Source organism: Myripristis murdjan, chromosome 24 (genome assembly GCF_902150065.1).
Source record: "Myripristis murdjan chromosome 24, fMyrMur1.1, whole genome shotgun sequence".
NCBI classification, from domain to species: Eukaryota; Metazoa; Chordata; class Actinopteri; order Holocentriformes; family Holocentridae; genus Myripristis; species Myripristis murdjan.
Genome location: NC_044003.1, coordinates 2598717 through 2620287, shown reverse-complemented (window position 1 = coordinate 2620287; position 21571 = coordinate 2598717). Strand labels below are relative to the sequence as shown.

The 21571-nt window shown below is 43.2% G+C and overlaps 1 protein-coding gene and 1 long non-coding RNA gene across 2 annotated transcripts in view; both read right to left on the bottom strand.

Moving 5' to 3' along the window:
• Positions 1-21571, bottom strand: part of LOC115356571 (NLR family CARD domain-containing protein 3-like) — a gene marked incomplete at its 3' end in the record, with an annotated part of 111967 nt that overhangs the window by 38567 nt on the left and 51829 nt on the right. The window contains exon 15 of the mRNA XM_030047785.1: positions 12756-12873. Within this exon, the coding sequence (XP_029903645.1) occupies positions 12756-12873 (118 nt within the window). The remainder of the gene's footprint in view (positions 1-12755; positions 12874-21571) is intronic.
• LOC115356464 (uncharacterized) lies at positions 1640-4900 on the bottom strand. The gene is made up of 3 exons (XR_003927970.1): positions 4798-4900; positions 4584-4697; positions 1640-3306 (listed from the first exon to the last, which is right to left on the bottom strand). It is a non-coding gene; the product is annotated as an uncharacterized LOC115356464 (long non-coding RNA).

Sequence of the window (21571 nt, the reverse complement as noted above, 5' to 3'; positions counted from 1 at the left end):
GCCTCTCACCTCCGTCACCATGCCAACACACTCAGAAGGGATCTGATTGGCCGCTGCGGGTCGTGCGGTTATCCAGAGGAAAGCAGAGGGAAGCAGGTTCCCCTTGATGAGGTTTGTCAGCAGAACGTCCACTGAGGTGGACTCTGTAACATCAGTCAGGATCTGGTTGTTGTTGAAGTCCAGAGGAAGTCGACACTCATCCAGACCGTCAAAGATCAACACAACCTGGAACTGCTCAAACCTGCTGATTCCTGCTTCTTTGGTCTCAGTGAAGAAGTGATGAAGAAGTTCCACCAAGCTCAACTTGTTCCCTCTCAGCAGATTCAGCTCTCTGAAAGTGAATGGAAATGTGAAGTGGACATGCTGGTTGGCTTTGTGTTCAGCCCAGTCCAGAGTGAACTTCTGTGTTAAGACTGTTTTCCCAATGCCAGCCACTCCCTTTGTCATCACTGTTCTGATTGGTTGATCTCTTCCAGGTAAAGGTTTAAAGATGTCTTCACATTTGATTGGTGTTTCTGGTCTGGCTGGTTTCCTGGATGCTGTTTCAATCCATCTGACCTCATGTTCCTCATTGAGCTCTCCACTCTCTCCCTCTGTGATGTACAGCTCTGTGTAGATCTGATTCAGAGGTGTTGGGTTTCCTGCTTTAGCAATCCCCTCAAACACACACTCAAACTTCTTCTTCATGTTAGATCTGAGTTCACGTTGGCACCCAGCGAGAGTTCCTGAGTGACCAAACAACAAATAACATCAACAAATGAAAGTTGTGTGAAATGTGAAACATGGAATATGGAACCAGAGCACCGCTGCATGGTGACACAGTGGCAGTGTTACAGCAGAACATAGTTTCACTTTTTTGGAAACCAGCTGACTGAAATGAGAGCTCAAAGTGAAACTGAAACCAACCAGACTTGGTGGATGCATGAGACTTGCATGGAATCTGAACTGTCACTTTAAAGGAGTTCAAAGCCTCTTACTGCTCTGCAGACGCTCAGCCAGCTCCTCCTCCTTCATTCTCCTCAGGAAGTGCAGTGTGATCTGCAGAAAAGCCTCTCTGCTGCTCCACCTCTGCTCTTCCTCCTCACCGTCCAACACCTCCTCATCCTCCCTCTGCCTCTCTAAGCATTCTGGGTAATCTGGACTCAGAGACCTCTGGAGGTTTTTCAGCTCCTTCTTCACAAAGGTGACCATGTTCTCCTCCAGCAGCTGCAACAGAAAAATCAAAGAATTAGACTTCCACATTCAAATCTGGACACAAAACACCAAATCAAATCCAGGTCAAAGAGGCTGAAAGATGTAAAGAGAGCAGCACGGAGACGATTCTGAGCAGAATGGTTGTTTTTCAGTTGGTATGTTGTACATTTACACACCATAAATATGGAGGCCAGGTCTGTTTGATGTTGCTGGGCAGACTGAGCACTGGGAACCTCTGAGCTCTGCTCGTGGACTCTGTGGAGGACACACACACACACACACAGACGTTCATGACAAAAATAATAAAATGTATAATTATTATTATTGCACTTTTCACAGACATAACTCACAAAGTGCTTTACAATGGCATATAATCATATAACACAAAAATAATAATACATTTGAAGAACATATATGTACACATATAACACATAAATGACTGTTTTAAAAGGTGAGTTTTTAGCTGCCTTTTTAAAGGGCCCACAGAATCAGCAGACGGAGGGGTTCGGGCAGAGGATTTCATAGTCTTGGAGCTACAGCCTTAAATGCTTGATTGCCCCGAGTCTTGACATGGGTGTGTGGGACAGACAGGAGAATGATGAGGTAGACCTAAGTGTGAGTATTAATGAATATGGGTGAAATAGTTCATAAAGTTATGTAGGGGGCCAGGCCATGCAGTGCTTTGTAGGTGAGAGTGAGAAATTTAAACCTAATTCTTTACCTGATGGGAAGCCAATGCAGAGATCTGAGTAAAGGGGTAATGTGAGACCATTTATTTGACCTAGTGAGAAGTCTTGCAGCAGAATTTTGAATAGCTTGGAGGTAGTCAAGAGCAGAGTTACTGAATGCAGCGAGGAGAGAGTTGCATTAGTAGATGAGATGAATGCATGTATGAGCATTTCCAGTTCATGGGCTGAAACTGCTTGGGCTGGGCTGAACTTCTCAGTTTACTGATGTTTCTTAAATGAAGGAAGCAGGATCTGGTCAGCTGTTTTACATGGGTGTCAAATAATAATGATAATTTAGATTACCCCTAAATTATGCAGACTAGGATGGACAGCAGAAGAAAGAGACCCCATACTTTGTAAGATCATGGGGGCCGTTTTATCTGGAGCGACAATCAAGATTTCAGTCTTGTTGACATTAAGCTGTAAAGAGTTTGCTGTCCCTAATGGCCTTTTCCAGGATAATTGTTTTCACTACCGTACAGCCACGAGGATTACACAAGCAACATTACAACACAGACAACCTTACAGAGGGAAACATTAACCAATACCATACCATACCAGTACTATATCACAGTGCATACCCACCACCATACATATACATTTCACCACAGTTAGTCTTTTCATTTTCTTGTTCAGTACAGTTACAGCATACAGGATGAAACTTTTGTTGAATTTTATTTTCTTCCAGGCCAACGACCTGTATCACTGGCTGGATGGAAGGAGTGTAAAATGTGAATTAAGTGGTAAGTTTATTGTCCAGGATGAGTCCGAGATATTTGTGGCTCTCCACCATCTCAACTGCTTCACCATTTATGTTGACAGGGTTGTGGGAGGAGTTAGGGGCTGACCTGCTGGAGGGGTTGAAAACCAGTTCTTTTGTTTTAGAAACATTTAGCTGGAGGTGATTGTCTGTGCAGCATTGTGTGAGATGAGAGAGTTGTAATAGTCTGTTACTGAGTTATTGTCTTTGAGTAGAGCAAGTACTGCAGTGTCATCTGAGTATTTCAGGTAGGTGGTGATGGGTGAGGTGCTGGTGCAGTCATTGGTGTATAGGGTGAACAGGAAGGGGCTCAGGACACATCCTTGTGGGTCTCCCATGTTGGTGATGGCTGCTGGGGAGATGGTGTTGCCCACTCTGGTGGATTGTGGTCTGTCACTGAGGAAGCTGTGTATCCAGTGAATGAGGGGGGTGGGACGTTGAGGTCAGAGAGTTTCCTTATCATCTGGTGGCGTTGGATGGTGTTAAAGGCTGAACTGAAATCGATGAGTCTGGTGATATTACCTGGGGATTCAAGGTAATTTCGCCAGACTCCAGACAGGATGTGATGATCTACTGTGTCAAAGACAGACCTGAGGTTGAGAAGCACCAACACTGAGCAATCACCTGCATCAGAGGAAAAAATAACATTATAAACCCTAAGAAGGGCAGTTTCAGTCGAGTGCTGTTTACGAAATCCTGACTGAAACTTTTCAAAAATATAGTGCCTCTCCAGTGCAGCAGTGAGTTGATTGGCCACAACCTTCTGTAGGATTTTGGACAAGAATCAGAGTTTGGATATAGGCTTGTAGCTCTTGGGCAAAGTGGGATCTGACTTAGTTTTCATCATTATGGGCTGGATAGTGGCATGCTTTAAGTAGGAAGGGACATGTCCAGTCAACAGTGAGGTGTTGACTACAGCTGTTACAGTGGGACCAAAGGTTGGCAGAACATTTGAAAATATCGTATTTCACCAATTAATCGCCGGCCCGCAAATAGCCGCCTGGTTCTTTTAAACGCCTGGGGTCTGCACCCATTTTGCGTATTAAATGCCCACCCGAATAACCACCGGGGCGATTATTTGCATTATTTTGAGGTAAACACAAAATAAGGCTATTCACCTTATTGTTGCAGAAGTAAACAGTTAGCCGCACAATAACTTTTGTTTTCCTAACCATGTTGTAAGGAGTCCGGTATGGAGGGAAATATAGAGGGCCTGGAGTCAGGCGGGCAAGACCCTGGATGGATACTGGACCTAATAGCCATAACCTTATAAACAAAACATGCAAGGAATTTATTACAGTCATCATTGAAAAAACATGATAATGAATGGAGTGGCGGTGAAACAATGTTATTGATAGTGTCAAATGAAATTTTAGGGTTTCTTTTATTAAAGTGGCAAGGTAGGCAGTCCAGGTTTCTATTACCAGTGCATGAAAGAAACACCAGAGATCTTTAAGATGTAATCAGTGCACTTCCAAGTCTTGACTCCCGGTACACAGCCACTGATGGCTAACGTTAGTTAGCTCTCATGCTAAAACAGGCTAAAAACAAGCTGGCTAGTGCAAGGCTTTGTAGCTGTCTCAGCTAGGAGAGGTGCAGCTTAAGATCCAAGCATCAAAGTGCTAAGACGCCATGCCCTGTTTAAGACGTGACGGTAAAAACAAAGGTAACATAAAATGCGGCTTAAACTGGATAAAATATCTGTTTTTGACAGAGTTTCTGGAGGAACTCTGACTCCAGACTGGAAATACCCAGTTAAATGTTTTTGTTTTTGTTTTCAAAAGAGGAAACTCAGTCAACAGAGTCTGAAGGTTGGAACCAATTCTGTATCTCATGACTGTGAATCTGAAAACAGAAAAAAAAAAAAAAAATCTGTTTTATCATCAGTTTGAAATAATTACCCGTGATCCATAGAGTGATGTCTGTGTTTGAAGAAAATAAGTCCATGCTTAGACCAGTCGCTCCTCATGGACACACAGCTGGACTCAGGGGAGTCTGCTCTCTGCTGCTGGATCCTGATAGAAACATCAGGAACACAGTGAAGCTCATGTGGGTTTATAAAAAAACATTTTACTCTCTTAGTGAAGCTGACAAGCTGAGATGATAATGACTTACGTTTTCTCAGAAGCATCTTTATCTGTAAATGTTATACGATGACCAATAGACCAGTCACTCCTCATGGACACACAGCTGGGCTCAGGTCCAGGTTCAGGTTCAGGTTCAGGTTCAGGTTCAGGTTCAGGCCTTCAACACAACACACACAGAGCTTTTCCTGTGAATAATGCTGCTGTGCTGATTTGCCTGCTGAGCTCTGAGATGGAGAACAGTCATGGACAGTCAGAGATCCTCGTCTTACCTCTGAGCTTTGGTCTGGCTGTCATGTTCTCCAGACAGAGTGGTTCTAGAGGCGGGGAACCTCCTCTCTCTCTTCCCAGCTGGTTCCATAGCAGAGCCAAAACCTTGACACAAACACTGAAACACAAACTGATTCATGACAACAAGCTTTCCATGACAGGATGTGTGTGTGATGCCCACTAAAGTGTTATCACATTTGTGGTAGTTTTTGTAATTTCATAATTCATCCTTTTTTTTTTTTTTTTGGAGTATTTGTGAAGGGGTATTCAACCTGTTTCCACCAACGTTGCACTAAAATATTTCATGTACATGCCAGGAGTAATTAACATGTAATCACCAGCAGGGGGCAGTGTGGCGTCTACTGGGCCCCAGGGGCTTTACGTGAGTTTGGTCCGCTTTGCAGCTTCCTCTTTCTGCTGAGCCAGAAGACAAACAGGCGTGGAGTTTCTCTGTCTCATTCATTTCTCCTGTTTACAGGTTGGTGGAATAGTAAATTAAGAAGAGTAATTGAAGTGTAGTATGTTAACATGTCGCAGAATGTTTTAATGTCCGGTATTGAGCTTGTTTTATGAAGATGTGGACATATATGTGTACAGAGTAGTAGCCGTGTTTTCGCGCTTGATGACGTCACCTGTTGCTACCCAAGTCACGTCAGTCAGAGTTTTATTTTCAGCTCCATTAACATTTTTATGAAGTCTTTATATTTTTCAAATGTGTAATATTGTGTAAACTGTTACAAATTGTGATTTCATGTACTGTAAGAAAGGTTAAAAACTAATGTTAAATACTAATTTTATATATTCTAAAATTAGTTAAAAACAAGTTGAAAATCTGTCAGCTCATGCATTTCTGGAAGAGTAAAGGATTTAAGTTGAAGGAGGAAACATGCACTTAGGAACTGTATGTAATTTGTAGTATAAGCTATGTTTCATTTTCAGCTCAAAGAAAACAACCTGCAGTGTAACAGTGGTTATTGTCATTTATGATTTATTTAATCAAATAAAGTCTATAACTCAGTATTTGCTGAATGATGAGAAATTGTATTTCATTTTGAAGTTGTGTTTTTTTTTTTATATATATGGAGAACATTGAGTGTACGTGTACTGACAGTAAAAAAATGGAGGGTTTAAAGTGCACATGTTTTAATAAATCCTCCTTCCTCTTTCTGCTGAGCGAGAAGACAAACAGACGTGGAGTTTCTCTGTCTCATTCTTTTCTCCTCCTCTCCTCCTCTGGGACTCTTCACACATGGACTGACAACAACTGACATTAAGAAAAGTTTTATTTCATCATCTACACAAAATTCACTTTGTAATTTTCTCATTGGAATTTTGTGGAATTTTCTTGTAAGATAATTACAAATACAGTACTTTTTAAACAAAATTTCTGGTTGTTCTTTTCATTTTCTGATTAATTTGTGTTTATTTCTGTCAAATAATTTCCCTGTAACTTTGTTTTATTTTATTTTTACACATTTCTTGCCAATTTTCTCTGTTTTTTTAAGAAATCAAGTGAATTTGTCCAGGTTCCAAAGGGGTTGGTATTGAGGCCATAAAGCAGCTTAAAAAACAATAGATGAAACAGTCGGTGATGATGTTTTTCTGTCTTGTGTCAACGGCAGAGGAGGGTTCATCCAACTGGTCTGACTGGTTGTCTCCTGCATTCCTCCAGTTTTACCGATGAACTGAATTCAGATTACAATCTACCTTACACCGACTTCAGTCACCTCTGATAAAATACATTTTAAAGACTTTAGACAGAGTTGATTTTGTCCTCAGTGTCAGAGAACAATGTTGAAAATTATGACACAATGAATATTTACTTCTGGTAACACAGAAATCACATTTTGAAAGACGTTCCACCATCCAGTTATGAACACAAAGTTAATTAAACGTCTCTAATGTTCCCTGGTCGGCTCTTTACCTGCTGAGTCACATCCACATCAAATCCAAGAGACTTTCAGCTTCACCTGGAGAGGAAACACAGAGAGAGAAGACGCTGCTGACTCTCCTGAGACAGTCCTGAGTGTGTGTATGTGTGTGTGTGTGATTCTGATCTGAGGGTGTGGTTACATCCTCATAACTTGAGTGTCAAAGTTTTGAAACATGATATTAACATGCAATATTAAATCAGGGCCAAGACGACATGAAGGCTGGTGTGGCACAGCTCGACCTTGACTGACAGCTGGTTCACCCAATGAGAGGCGGGTTCATTTAATGTTTTGGAAACAAATGCAAATGAATTCACTTTACACTTTAGTTATCTTCATTTAACTTTATTTCTAGGTGTGCAAAGAGCTTGGAGGTAGCAATTACAAAAATACACATTGTTTTTAGTAAACCTTTCTACAGTATTTTTAATCTGTTATTTCCATAAAACATCTCAGTGTGTCAGTTGATTAAACAAAGAGAGAATGGAGTTGAAGACATAAAACATCAGATCATGAATGAATTCCAGGATCTATCAAGAGTTTGCTTTCTGATGGAAGTGGATAGTTTTTCCATTGGAGAAAAAAAAACAAGGTTTAAAACACAGACACACAGAAAATGTAGTTGGCACAAAAAACTATATTTGGGCAAAGAACATTAACATGAAATTTAAAAAGAAAGGAAAACAGAAATAAAAGTAGTCACATTACCATATGAGTGATGAACCAGCAGATGGCAGCCTTGTATCAAAGAGCTCCATGTCCACGTTTCCTTATTTTCTTTATTGCGTAGGTCTAACCTACATATTTCTGTAAGTTAAGGGTACAAAAATACATCTGTATGCAAAATTATTACTTAAATGCTGTAATTCCACCATCTGAAGAGGTAAATAGGCTATGGAAGTATCTAATGGGAAAATGTTATATCCCATAGATTCATATTCATTACAATTACACAATAACACACGCTCCTCCAAGAGCACATTACCAGTAGACTTTGTCATCTATGATACAGAAGAACTTTATTAATTTTGACGGAAAAAAATATATGGACTAATAAAAACAGATCGAATGTTTCTGTTGAACATCTTTTAAATTCAAACATAATTTTATCTTCTTTCGTCTCTTTGGCCTTTTCAGTTGTGATTAACTTGTATTGCACTGCCAGCCAGAGTTTTGTCCATACCTTCAGAGCAGTGTGTTTGGTCTGAAACAGCGCCCTCCACTGGCTAAAAAGTGGCACTGTAACAAAAACACAGAAACAGCTCACCAGACTGCTTAGACACATGGAGCTGCAGGCCTGGAGAAGCACTGCAGCTTCAGACCAGCAGTTTCAGTCAGAGCTGGAAATGATTTACAGCTGGTCCAGATCCTTAACCCAACCTTTACCCCCCAGAAACATGCCGAAACGTGTAAACACGTACCGAACCCGATTACGGTCATATTCCGGTTGGAGAAAATTCCCAATAAGACCCCTGGCATATGCCTGTTCCAGCCGGAATATTGTGCCATGTAAACACCTTAATCGGGGCGCCTTTCCAGTGCCGTCTCTCCAGGGCGGTTACCAGTGCCGTCGTATAGGGGGGAAAGATGATGACAATTCTAAGGGCCCATGGCCCACTAGGACCCACACACAGTTAAAAAAGTGGCAATGAATGGGGTAGAGCGGCCCACACCGATATTCTTTTAGGGGGCCCAGAATTCCTAGCAACTGCCCTGATGGTTACTGCAAACGGGGAGAACGACATGGCGAACAGCAGCAAGAACCAGGAGACTGCAGTCTGCCTTCAGCTGATCAAACACTTCAATATCATGGAGGAGATCCATATGTCTTCTTCTTCCGTATTTCCAGCAGACCAGACGCCTATACGCGTATTGCCGCCCCCCGCAGGTTGAGTATTGCATTAAATAAGAGCGTGGAATACGCCAAAACACAGGAACATGCCAAGTAACATGTAAACAGATTATTCCAGTTGCTGCAGCGCATATAAAAACCTTATTCAGAATATTACCTTAACCAGAATATTGACCCGAATCAGAATATGGTGTGCATGTAAACGTAGTCACTGATCAGATGGGATGTGATTCCAAATGGGAACAAAAGGCATGAAAAGTGTTTGTGTTCACACCAACAGAATTAAGGGCCAGGTCCAGATGACAGGATGATCCAGTCAATTAGCAAGTCTGAATCAATCAGGAAGTCTGAGCTGCCCAAAATGTGTATTTTCCTTTCACACGTCAGCAGATGATCGCAGTGTGTATGTTTCTCCATACAGGAGGTGAATGTACGTGCTTAAATGTCACAAAGAGACATTGAGGAGTCATTTGACCAGATCCTGAACCCCGGGTACACAGGCTCAGTGAAGGTGGTGTTGAAGGTGTGGAGGTGGATCAGTGTGTCAGAGGAGACGCTGTAGAAGGACAGAGAGCCAGCAGGCCAGTCCAGATACACTGCCACTCTGTTAGAGGAGGAGGGGGCAGGGATGTTCGTATAGCTGTTATTGTGTCTGGCAGTGAAACCACCATCATGGCAGATCAAACTCCAGGACTTGTCATTCCTGCCAAGCACACAGTCATCACTGTTTCCTTTCCTGTTGATTCCTCTGTAAGTCACTGCTACATAAACTCTTCCTTTCCACTCGACCTCCCAGTAGCAGCGACCAGTTAGAACATCTCTGCAGAGGATCTGTTTCCAGTAGTCAAACCTCTCTGGGTGATCAGGATATGGCTGCTCCCCTATAACATGTGTCAACGTCCTGTTGTCCTCAGATGGGACAAGTTCTCTGTGAGCTGTGTTTATGTCCAGTTTGAGTTCACAGGAATCTGATGGAGAGAACAAGACACAACAGACCTGCTGTGGTTATTATCTGCTGATTTATTAACAGCTTGATTATTGATTTGTTAACACTTTGATGATGACACATTGTGTCAGCCGTCCTCTTCATTCACAGCAGGATCTGAATGAATGGACGTCACAAACTGCTATGGAAATTCACTTTACACCTGCAAGAGCCATTTATACACAAACTAAACTACATTTAGACCTAATGTATAAATTGTTGTAGTTATGATAATGAATAATAAAGAGATTTAATAATAGAAATTTAATTATTTTTCACCTGAATACACACCACAAAATACAGTATGATGACTGCATGAAGACCAAGAAAAATGTTGCGTTGGTTGCTAACATGAATTGTCCACCATCAACTCAGACATCCCTAAAAGCGAGCCTACACAGAGCATCATTGTATCCATCCGTCTCACAAACTTTGCCAACTTTCATGTCAGTTTTCAACAGTGGGACAACTCAACACTGACAACAAAATGTACTATATTGCTTAACTGTCTTAGATTATAAAACTCCGCTAATACTAACCATCACCAACCACACAGACAAGCTGCACCATACCATATAGTTCCCTATCTAGGGTTAGGGTTAGGGTTAGGTGAAAAAATAATATATTTGAAGCTACAGCTAATTAAATAATGCAAATTCAATACTTACTTTACAAGTGAATCTTTCCTGTTCTTTAATAGAGAATGCAATGAAAGATCCTCAGACTAACCAGCAGGGTTGGAGCTGAAACTGCCAGAGCAGGAAGTGAAGATGGAGTGTCCCACAACGTGGGGATCAAGGCAGGCAGTGGCGGTTCTGCCTATGTTGCCGCCCTAGGCGAAATTACTGCCTTGCGCCCTTCCATGTAACTACTCCAACTCCTTCCCTTGCTAATGATCGTACAAGAGCTGTAACTGGCCTTATTTCAAGACTTTTCTAATTTACACAGTCCATGAATGCAGGTGGTGAAGATGTTTAATCTATCTTCAAATCACCAGGGGCCTCATGTATAAAGCGTGCGTATGCACAAAAACGTGGCGTACGCCCTTTTCCACGGCAAGGTTCAGATGTATAAAGAGTGAAATGAGCGTGGAAATGTGCGGTGCCTCACGCCAACTTCATAGCGGGCGTACGCACGTTTCTACAGCTATTGTTCCTTTGGCGACACTTAGAGGTGATGCTGGGAAACTGTTGATACTATGAAAACAATTCGTCCCAGACACATGAACAATTAAAACTGATGAACAATTAATACACCTGCATGTCAAAGTGATGAAAATACCGGTGCCATGGCCTGGTTCAACGCACGATTCATACATTCTGAGGGAGCAGACTACAAACTGGCACTGTGCGCGATAGGTGGCTTCTTGGTTAGTAAATAATTTACTCGTTTAATTGTCCTAATATTAATCCCCCTCATGCGCATTGAGCATGTGCGCCCCCAAATATGATCGTGTCTTCATAGCATCAGTACCAGTCTGTGGTTCAAGTTAGTGACTTGCTGTTTTTTGCTGGTTAAACTACAGCTTCAGAGCTTTCTGATTGTCTCTGTGTGTAAAGTGCTCATGTCAATATATCCGTGCGTCGGGCGCTCCAGTGGCTCACCGGCTAAGAGCGCGTACTGTGCACCAAGGCTCAGTCCCGATCGCAGCGACCGAGGTTCGAATCCGGCCTCAGCTCCTTTGCTGCATGTCGTCCCCTGTTTATCTCTATTGTGACTATCAAATAAAGCAGAACTGCTAAAAAATAATATTAATAAACCCGTGCGTAAAGTGTGAAATGTCTTAATCATCCTCACCTTTTCCCCGGCGCACTTCTGCATTCATTTACAACTAGGTCCGTGTAAGTGGTGTATAAAATTAACAAGCAATTGATGAATTCACATCTTACCCGGGAGGCCATTTGGCCCGGCAACATTTGATTTCAACCATTTAAAAGAGGCAGGGACACAGAATTCACGTATTCACCAATGTGTGCGCCTTTCCGACCCCACAGCACCGACAGCCCCACACACTCTCCCGCTCACTCCTCTTGCGTTTCATGTTGGACAGCGTGCCAAACAGGACATCTTTGCGCGCCTACATTTCAGCGAGGAACGTCTCTAATTCACATTCCGTGAAATTTCTCTTTTTTCGGTCTTATTCATGTCAAGGGTTGTAGTTTTCTGATCATGCAGAGAGGGCAATCTCAGGTGCCGGGCTCATTTAAATATGATTTGCATATTTAAATGGGGGGCGTGGAAAGGGAGGGGTCAGGTACGCCAACATCTGCGCTCAATTCCACGTTGATCGGGATGTTCAAAGGAAATGTGCTTGGATTCATGTGTATGCACAGATTTATACATCTGGATTTTTTTGGGCATACGCCGTTTTCTGGATTTGAGCGTACGCCATTTTCTAGTAGGAAATCCACGCAAGTCTTTATACATGAGGCCCCTGCTCACAATCTGTGTCACCAATTTCCCGAGTCTCCAAATTATTTGTATGCATGGGTCAGAATTACCGTACAGGTGCACACATTCTCCCGTAAAATTTGTTTTTAGAGATTCCATCTTTTGCGTGGGAAGTGGCATATGTCCATTTTAGGCTTTGGCTAATTCTGGTGCATTTACAGAAATGTTCATTAAGGTGCAATGTCCCTGTTAAATGCAATCATATAATAGCAATAAATCCACACTTACACTTCCTCAGACCTGGTTTCAACCACTGCTCTCCATCATGGTCCACCCTGGAGGAAAAAACAGTTAGAGCAGGAGATTATCTTTGATGATGGAAACATGGGCAGTAAATAACCTTCCCTATGAAGGATTTAGCAGAGCACATCACTCATATCCACCATTAAACATGAAACAATATTCCTCAGCCCTCTATAAGACATTGTGTGTGTCTCTCCATACCTGAGATCCTCCAGTCTCCAGGTTGGATCCTCCAGTCCAGCAGAGAGCAGCTTCACTCCTGAGTCTCCTGGATGATTGTAGCTCAGGTCCAGCTCTCTCAGATGGGAGGGGTTGGAGCTCAGAGCTGAGGCCAGAGAAGCACAGCCTTCCTGTGTGAGCAGACAGCCTGACAGCCTGCACACCATCACAAACACAATCAGTCCACCACATCTTCTGCTTTGTTTTAACAAAAACCTACACGGGTTAGGAATCTGATCAGTGACATGAAGCAGTGACATGAAGTGAATAAGGATCGAACTGGTCATGTGTTGAGCAGCTTGAGGAATCCTGACCTGAGAGTCTCCAGTCTGCAGTGTGGACTCTCCAGTCCAGCAGAGAGCAGCTTCAATCCTGAATCATGCAGCTGGTTGTCACTCAAGTCCAGCTCTCTCAGACTAGAGGACTGGGAGCTGAGAACTGAGGCCAGAGCTGCACCACTTCTCTCTGACAGATTACACACACTCAGCCTGAAGAGGAACAAAAGATGAAAACAAAAATATTTAACTTTTTTCCTTGTGGGGAAAACAAAATGTTATGTGGTAAATATGTCCAGTTATCTATGAACCTACACAGATTTACTGGAGGCTTTGACCACTGGCAGCAGCCCCAGAAGAGCCTCCTCTGAAGCAGAGTATTTCTTCAGGTCAAACACCTCCAGATCTTCTTCTGATGACAGTAAGATGAAGACCAGAGCTGACCACTGAGCAGGGGACAGTTGGACTGTGGAGAGACGTCCTGAACTCAGGTACTGTTGGATCTCCTCCACTAGAGAATGGTCATTCAGCTCATTCAGACAGTGGAACAGGTTGATGCTTCTCTCTGGAGAGGGATTGTCCCTGATCTTCTCCTTGATGAACTGGACTGTTTCCTGATTGGTCTGTGAGCTGCTTCCTGCCTGTGTCAGCAGGCCTCGTAAGAGAGTCTGATTGGTCTGCAGTGAAAGACCCAGGAGGAAGCGCAGGAACAAGTCCAGGTGTCCATTTGGACTCTGTAAGGCCTTGTCCACAGCACTCTGGTAGAGGTGTTTTAGTTGGGAGGTTGATTGTTCTTCTGACAGCAGATTGACTCCAGAGTTGATGAATGTCACAAAGACATGAACAGCAGCCAGAAACTCCTGCAGGCTCAGATGGACGAAGCAGAAAACCTTGTCCTGGTACAGCCCACGCTCCTCTTTAAAGATCTGTGTGAACACTCCTGAGTACACTGAGGCTGCTCTGATATCAATGCCACACTCTGCCAGGTCTGCTTCATAGAAGATCAGGTTGCCTTTCTCCAGCTGCTCAAAAGCCAGTTTTCCCAGAGACAGGATCATCTCCCTGGTCTCTGGAGTCCAGTGTGGATCTGTCTCAGCTCTCCCATGATACTTGATGTTCTGCACTTTGGACTGAACCACCAGGAAGTGGATGTACATCTCAGTCAGGGTCTTGGGCAGGTCTCCTCCCTCACTGGTTTTCAACACGTCCTCCAGAACTGTAGCAGTGATCCAGCAGAAGACTGGGATGTGACACATGATGTGGAGGCTTCGTGACGTCTTGATGTGGGAGATGATTCTGCTGGCCTGCTCCTCATCTCTGAATCTCTTCCTGAAGTATTCCTCCTTCTGTGGGTCAGTGAAGCCTCTCACCTCTGTCACCATGCCAACGAACTCAGGAGGGATCTGATTGGCCGCTGCAGGTCGTGTGGTTATCCAGAAGCGAGCAGAGGGAAGCAGTTTCCCCTTGATGAGGTTTGTCAGCAGAACATCCACTGAGGTGGACTCTGTAACATCAGTCAGGATCTGGTTGTTCTTGAAGTCCAGAGGAAGTCGACACTCATCCAGACCGTCAAAGATCAACACAACCTGGAACTGCTCAAACCTGCTGATTCCTGCTTCTTTGGTCTCAGTGAAGAAGTGATGAAGAAGTTCCACCAAGCTCAACTTTTTCCCACTCAGCAGATTCAGCTCTCTGAAAGTGAATGGAAAAGTGAAGTGGACATGCTGGTTGGCTTTGTGTTCAGCCCAGTCCAGAGTGAACTTCTGTGTTAAGACTGTTTTCCCAATGCCAGCCACTCCCTTTGTCATCACTGTTCTGATTGGTTGATCTCTTCCAGGTAAAGGTTTAAAGATGTCTTCACATTTGATTGGTGTTTCTGGTCTGGCTGGTTTCCTGGATGCTGTTTCAATCTGTCTGACCTCATGTTCCTCATTGAGCTCTCCACTCTCTCCCTCTGTGATGTACAGCTCTGTGTAGATCTGATTCAGAGGTGTTGGGTTTCCTGCTTTAGCAATCCCCTCAAACAAACACTCAAACTTCTTCTTCAGGTTAGATCTGAGTTCACGTTGGCACCCCGCGAGAGTTCCTGAATGAATGAAGAAGAAAAAAACAACAACAAATGGATGTTGTATTCAATGTGACACATGTGAATATTACCTGGTAAGTGTGTCTATTGGCCATTTTAAGAGCTTCGTGGGGTGTGCTGTGAAGGCTGTTTTGTGGGTTCTTCAATCGTTCCAGGTAAAGTTCCTGAAACCCAAATTTGGGCCCTGCTCAGGAAACTTTTAGGAGGAGCTAGTGCTGTCCATCTTGATTGGTCCAAGAGTTGCCTTGACAACACTCATGTAAACATGAACTGTCAGAGGACAACACAAAGCAGCCGGCGCCAAACAACAGACTGCAGAAACAAACAAAGAGCTGCACGTCCTGATCAGGATTTAGGGAGAATAAAGTGGACAGTTTAGCAAACAACAGATCCCTGCCTCTGCTTGAGCGCCACCGGCGTCTCAGGGAAGCCAGTAGGATGAGACTGGAAAACAAGAAGCTGTTTTCTCCAGGTCAGCCGGAAGAGGAAAAGCTGCCCCCTGCTGGCTGGGAGAAAAACATTCACGTTTAAAGAGTAACAGAGGGTGATATCATCTGTCCAAATGTGGGGTGTTAAAATAGGTTAACCAGTCTAACACATCACAACTGTTTTTATTTGATTGACTCGGCTTTTAACTGAAGTTTTACAGTTTTTTGGCGGGACCCCGTGTGATCCACATAAATTAAATATGGTACCAGAGCACCACTGTGTGGTGACACAGTGGCAGTGCTATAGCAGAACATAGTTCCACTATTTTGGAAACCAGCTGACTGAAAAGAGAGTTCAATGTGAAACTGAAACCAACCAGACTTGGTGGATGCATGAGACTTGCATGGAATCTGAACTGTCACTTTAAAGGAGTTGAAAGCCTCTTACTGCTCTGCAGACGCTCAGCCAGCTCCTCCTGCTTCATTCTCCTCAGGAAGTGCAGTGTGATCTGCAGAAAAGCCTCTCTGCTGCTCCTCCTCTGCTCCTCCTCCTCACCGTCCAGCACCTCCTCATCCTCCCTCTGCCTCTCTAAGCATTCTGCGTAATCTGGACTCAGAGACCTCTGGAAGTATTTCAGCTCCTTCTTCACAAAGGTGACCATGTTCTCCTCCAGCAGCTGCAACAGAAAAATAAAAGAATCAGACTTCCACATTAAAATCTGGACACAAAACACCAAATCAAATCCAGGTCAAAGAGGCTGAAAGATGTAAAGAGAGCAGCACGGAGACGATTCTGAGCAGAATGGTTGTTTTTCAGTTGGTATGTTGTTGTACATTTACACACCATAAATATGGAGGCCAGGTCTGTTTGATGCTGCTGGGCAGACTGAGCACTGGGAACCTCTGAACTCTGCTGGTGGACTCTGTGGAGGACACACACACCACACACACACACACACACACACACACACACACACACACACACACACACACACACACACACATACACATACACATACACATACACATACACACACACACACACACACACACACACACACATTAAATATTTGAAAGAGGAAAGTCAGTCAACAGAGTCTGAAGGGCAAAACAAATTCACCAAGGAATCTGATAACAGAAAAAAAACATCATCAGTTTGAAATAATTACCCATGATCCACAGAGTGCCGTCTGTCTTTGAACTCATCAAATCGCTGTATAGACGCATCATCCCTCATGGACACACAGCTGGGCTCAGGGGAGTCTGCTCTCTGCTGCTGGACCCTGATAGAAATATCAGGAAGACAGTGAAGCTCTGGTGGGTTCATAAAGAACATTTTTTCTTAGTGATGCTGACATGCTGAGATGATAATGACGTACGTTTTCTCAGAAGCATCTTGAAGTTGTACAGGTCGATCCATAGACCAGTCACTCTTCATGGACACACAGCTGGGCTCAGGTCCAGGTTCAAGTCCAGGTTCAGGTTCAGGTTCAGGTTCAGGTCCAGGTTCAGGTTCAGGTTCAGGCCTTCAACACAACACACACAGAGCTTTTCCTGTGAATAATGCTGCTGTGCTGATTTGCCTGCTGAGCTTTGAGATGGAGAACAGTCATGGACAGTCAGAGATCCTCATCTTACCTCTGAGCTTTGGTCTGGCTGTCATGTTCTCCAGACAGAGTGGTTCTAGAGGCGGGGAACCTCCTCTTCCTCTTCCCAGCCGGTTCCATAGCAGAGCCAACACCTTGACACAAACACAGCGGCTGATTGATGACAACAAGCTTTCCATGACAGGATGTGTGCTGTCTTCCTGTCAGCACCATGTCACATATACAGAGTGGACGTAACACTCAGAGCAGCCGCCCTTTACATCAAACCCACTGAGCAGCTTCATCTACAGAGGACTTTGAATCCTCTGGGACTCTTCACACATGGACTGACAACAACTGACAGGCAAAAAAGTTTCATTTCATCATCTCAACAAAATTCACTTCGTTTTATTTTTACTTTTCACAAGTGCATCTATTATAAAATAAATTGCTCTTTTATGTATATATTTTACAGTTGTGCTTATAAGTTTACATACCCTGGACGAATTTATGATTTTTTGGCCGTATTTCAGAGAATATGAATGATAAGAGAAAAACTTTTCTTTCACACATGGTTAGTGGTCGGGTGAAGCCATTTATTTTGAAACAGCTGTGTTTGCTCTTTTTAAACCATAACGACAACAGAAACTACCCAAATGACCCTGATCAAAAGTTTACATACCCCACTTGTCAATACCGTGTATTTCCACCTTTAACATCAATGACAGCTTGAAGTCTTTTGTTGTAGTTATGGATGAGGCTCTGTATTTTCTCAGATGGTAAAACTGCCCATTCTTCTTGGCAAAAAGCCTCCAGTTCCTGTAGATTCTTAGGCTGTCTTGCATGAACTGCACGTTTGAGATCTCCCCAGAGTGGCTCAAAGATATTGAGGTCAGGAGACTGAGATGGCCACTCCAGAACCTTCACTTTATTCTGCTGAAGCCAATGACAGGTCAACTTGGCCTTGTGTTTTGGATCGTTGTCATGTTGGAACATCCAAGTACGTCCAATGCGCAGCTTCCTGGCTGATGAGTGCAAATTTTCCTCCAGTATTTTATGATAACATGCTGCATTCATCCTGCCATCAATTTTGACCAAGTGTCCTGTGCCTTTGTAGCTCACACATCCCCAAAACATCAGCGATCCACCTCCGTGTTTCACAGTAGGAATGGTGTACCGTTCATCATAGGCCTTGTTGACTCCTCTCCAAATGTAACGTTTATGGTTATGGCCAAAAAGTTAAATTTTGGTCTCATCACTCCAAATAACTTTGTTCCAGAAGTTTTGAGGTTTGTCTCTGTGCTGTTTGGCATATTGTAAGTGGGATGCTTTGTGACATTTGCATAGGAATGGCTTTCTTCTGGCGACTCGACCATGCAACCCATTTTTCTTCAAGTGCCTCCTTATTGTGCATCTTGAAACAGCCACACCACTTTTTTTCAGAGAGTCCTGTATTTCACCTGAAGTTATTTGGGGTTTTTTCTTTGCATCCCGAACAATTTTCCTGCCAGTTGTGGCTGAAATTTGTGTTGGTCTACCTGATCGTGGTTTGGTTTCAACAGAACCCTAACCCTAACCCTCAACAGAACCCCTCATTTTCCACTTCTTAATTAGAGTTTGAACACTGCTGATTGACATTCTCAATTCCTTGGATATCTTTTTATATCCCTTTCCTGTTTTATACAGTTCAATTACCTTTTCCCGCAGATCCTTTGACAATTCTTTTGCTTTCCCCATGACTCAGAATCCAGAGGCGTCAGTGCAGCAATGGATGAAAGATGTAAGGGTCTGTCAAGAACCCAGAAACTCAATGACCTTTTATACACACACACTGATTACAAGCCAACAGGTCACAGGTGAGGATGGTTACCTTTAGTAGCCATTCAAACCTGTTTGTGTCAACTTGTGTGTGTGTTATCAGGCCTAAATCTCCAGGGTATGTAAACTTTTGATCAGGGTCATTTGGGTAGTTTCTGTTGTCACTATGATTTAAAAAGAGTAAAGACAGTTGTTTGACAATTAATGGCTTCACCCGACCACTAACCATGAGTGAAAGAAAAGTTTTTCTCTTATTATTGATATTCTCTGAAATATGGCCAAAAAATCATAAATTCTGCCAGGGTATGTAAACTTATGAGCACAACTATACACACACACACACACACACACACACACACACACACACACATATATATATATATATATATATATATATATATATATATATATATATATATATAAATAATTATATTTTACTTATTTCCTGGCAATTATTTTATTTATTTTCTGATTTTTATGTACATTTTTTTTTTCAAATTAAATGTCAAAGATATGTTTCATGTAACTGATGATGAATTTACTTGTTTCTGCTCTTTTAAGATGAAAATGCTCAGGTTTCAGAGGGTTACTTAGTATAGAAATGATGATTGATAGTCGTGTTAAAAAAAATAATAGACCAGGTGAAACAACAGGTGATCATGTTTTTCTCTGCTGGTGTAAATGTTTCCTGATGAAATGAGTTCAGATCACAACGTACCTGACTCTGACTTTGCTCACCACTAAAAAACACATTTTAAACATTTCAGATAAAGTTGATTTTGTCTTCAGTGTCAGACATCAATGTTGAGACATCTTTGCTTTGCTTCATTGCGTCAGTCCAGTGTGTGCGTGTGTGTGTGTGCGCGCGCGTGCACAGCTAAGAGTGACGTCACTTCCTCATAACTGCAGTCTCAAAACTTTCGCACGTGCGCACTTGATTCAGTACAATGGCGCTCTGCTCTGACGGTAAAGTTAGTGCCGTGAGCAGAGACAGTTTCGCAAATCTAGGGTTACCGTCTGGACAGGCGAGAGAGAAACTGGGGGGGCGCAGTGAGAGAGAGAGAGGGTCGAGCGAGGTAGAACAGTGAACAGAGAGAGCGAAAGTAGACAAAACAAACGTCTTGGAACCACAGGTCGGCCTGTACCATGCAGCTGGATTTGGGCTTTGCGAGGTAACTTCAGGGTTAACCCTGGATTTTCTTTAACACGAAGGTGGTTTACTTTTTTTCGTAGTTACGTTGCCATGGTAACATACGCTGAACACCTCACCTGCTCCGGAGCAGGTTAAGTTCAGGATACTGTGCTTCTTTTTGCCTGGATGATGGATTTATATTCCTCGTATTTATTTCCGATTACTGTCTGCTCCTCCGTCGTAAAGTATGCGGCTCGGTGGATTTTTCCTTGTCTGCGATTGGTCGTCTGCAGCAAACACCACCCTTTTATGTGAGCGCACACAGATCTAGATTGGAAAAGCCTGGGTTCAGTTAGCGAGTTGATGACCGGCTTCGTGGGTACCGAAAATTGTGGATGTCTGGTTAAGTGAAGCCAGATAACTAAGAGAAACCCCGGGGATGATAATCCAGAGGTTCTCTCTCTCTCTCTCTCTCTCTCTCTCTCACTCACTCACTCACTCACACGCACGCACGCGCGCACACACACACACACACACACACACACACACACACACACACACACACACACACACACACACACACACACACACACACCGAGCGGCCTGTCCTCACCTGCAGTGAGAGCGGGGAGTCCAGTGGAGTCTAGCTGCTTCACAGTCTCTGCTCTGCTCTCCTGTTCACTTTCTGACTGCTGAGCACTTTCACACAACTCCCATTAAAAAGAGTCAACTTCCTGTTTCCACACAGCGGCTGCTAACACAGGACACTTTGGAGTCAACTGGACAATCTGCACTTTGAGCACAGAGGGAGCGGCACGGCGGATTCAGAGCAGGAAGAAGCGCTACTGTCACTTTCCCATTTTATTTACGGAGCAAGAGCGCCATCAAGTGGACATGAAGGGAACTTCTCTCAATCTTTTCCATCAGGATTTAGAGAAGAGCCTCTTTCCTGGCCTTATCACTAGCTGGGTTTCCATCCAAATATATCGAAATATTTGAGCGAATTTTGTAAAAATGCGCAAAAGAAAATGCAAATTTATGCCCGATTCCATTAGTTTTGTTTTGCGATTATTGGGAGAAGAGTGCGCCGTGAGATGACGCCATAAGATAGCGTCTGTGTGTCCACTGAACAACACACTCAGCTGACACTCAACAGCTGATCATGGACAGATTCCTGCTGAACTTGTCAGCTCTTGGGAGAAGTCTGCTTACTGTTTTGGCAGCGCTAACTTCGTACCCAACCATCCTAAATAAGGAATAAGAGACTAATAAAAATATTAATAAATAATAATAAAATGTGGCGTAGAAGTGTGACGTGGTATCCGGTCCAGTCATCGTTTATTCGCAAAATCTGTTTCCACAGCAAAAAGTCGCCTTTTCTTTTACCGATACGCTGAGAAATCCACCCCCTCCAAGCGTAAAAACTTAGAATTTTCGGCCGTTTTTCGAATGTATGAATGTATTGCAGTACCCCTATAATTAATGATCCATGTAAAATAATGTCCTGCTCAGACAGTTCTTCGGCTACA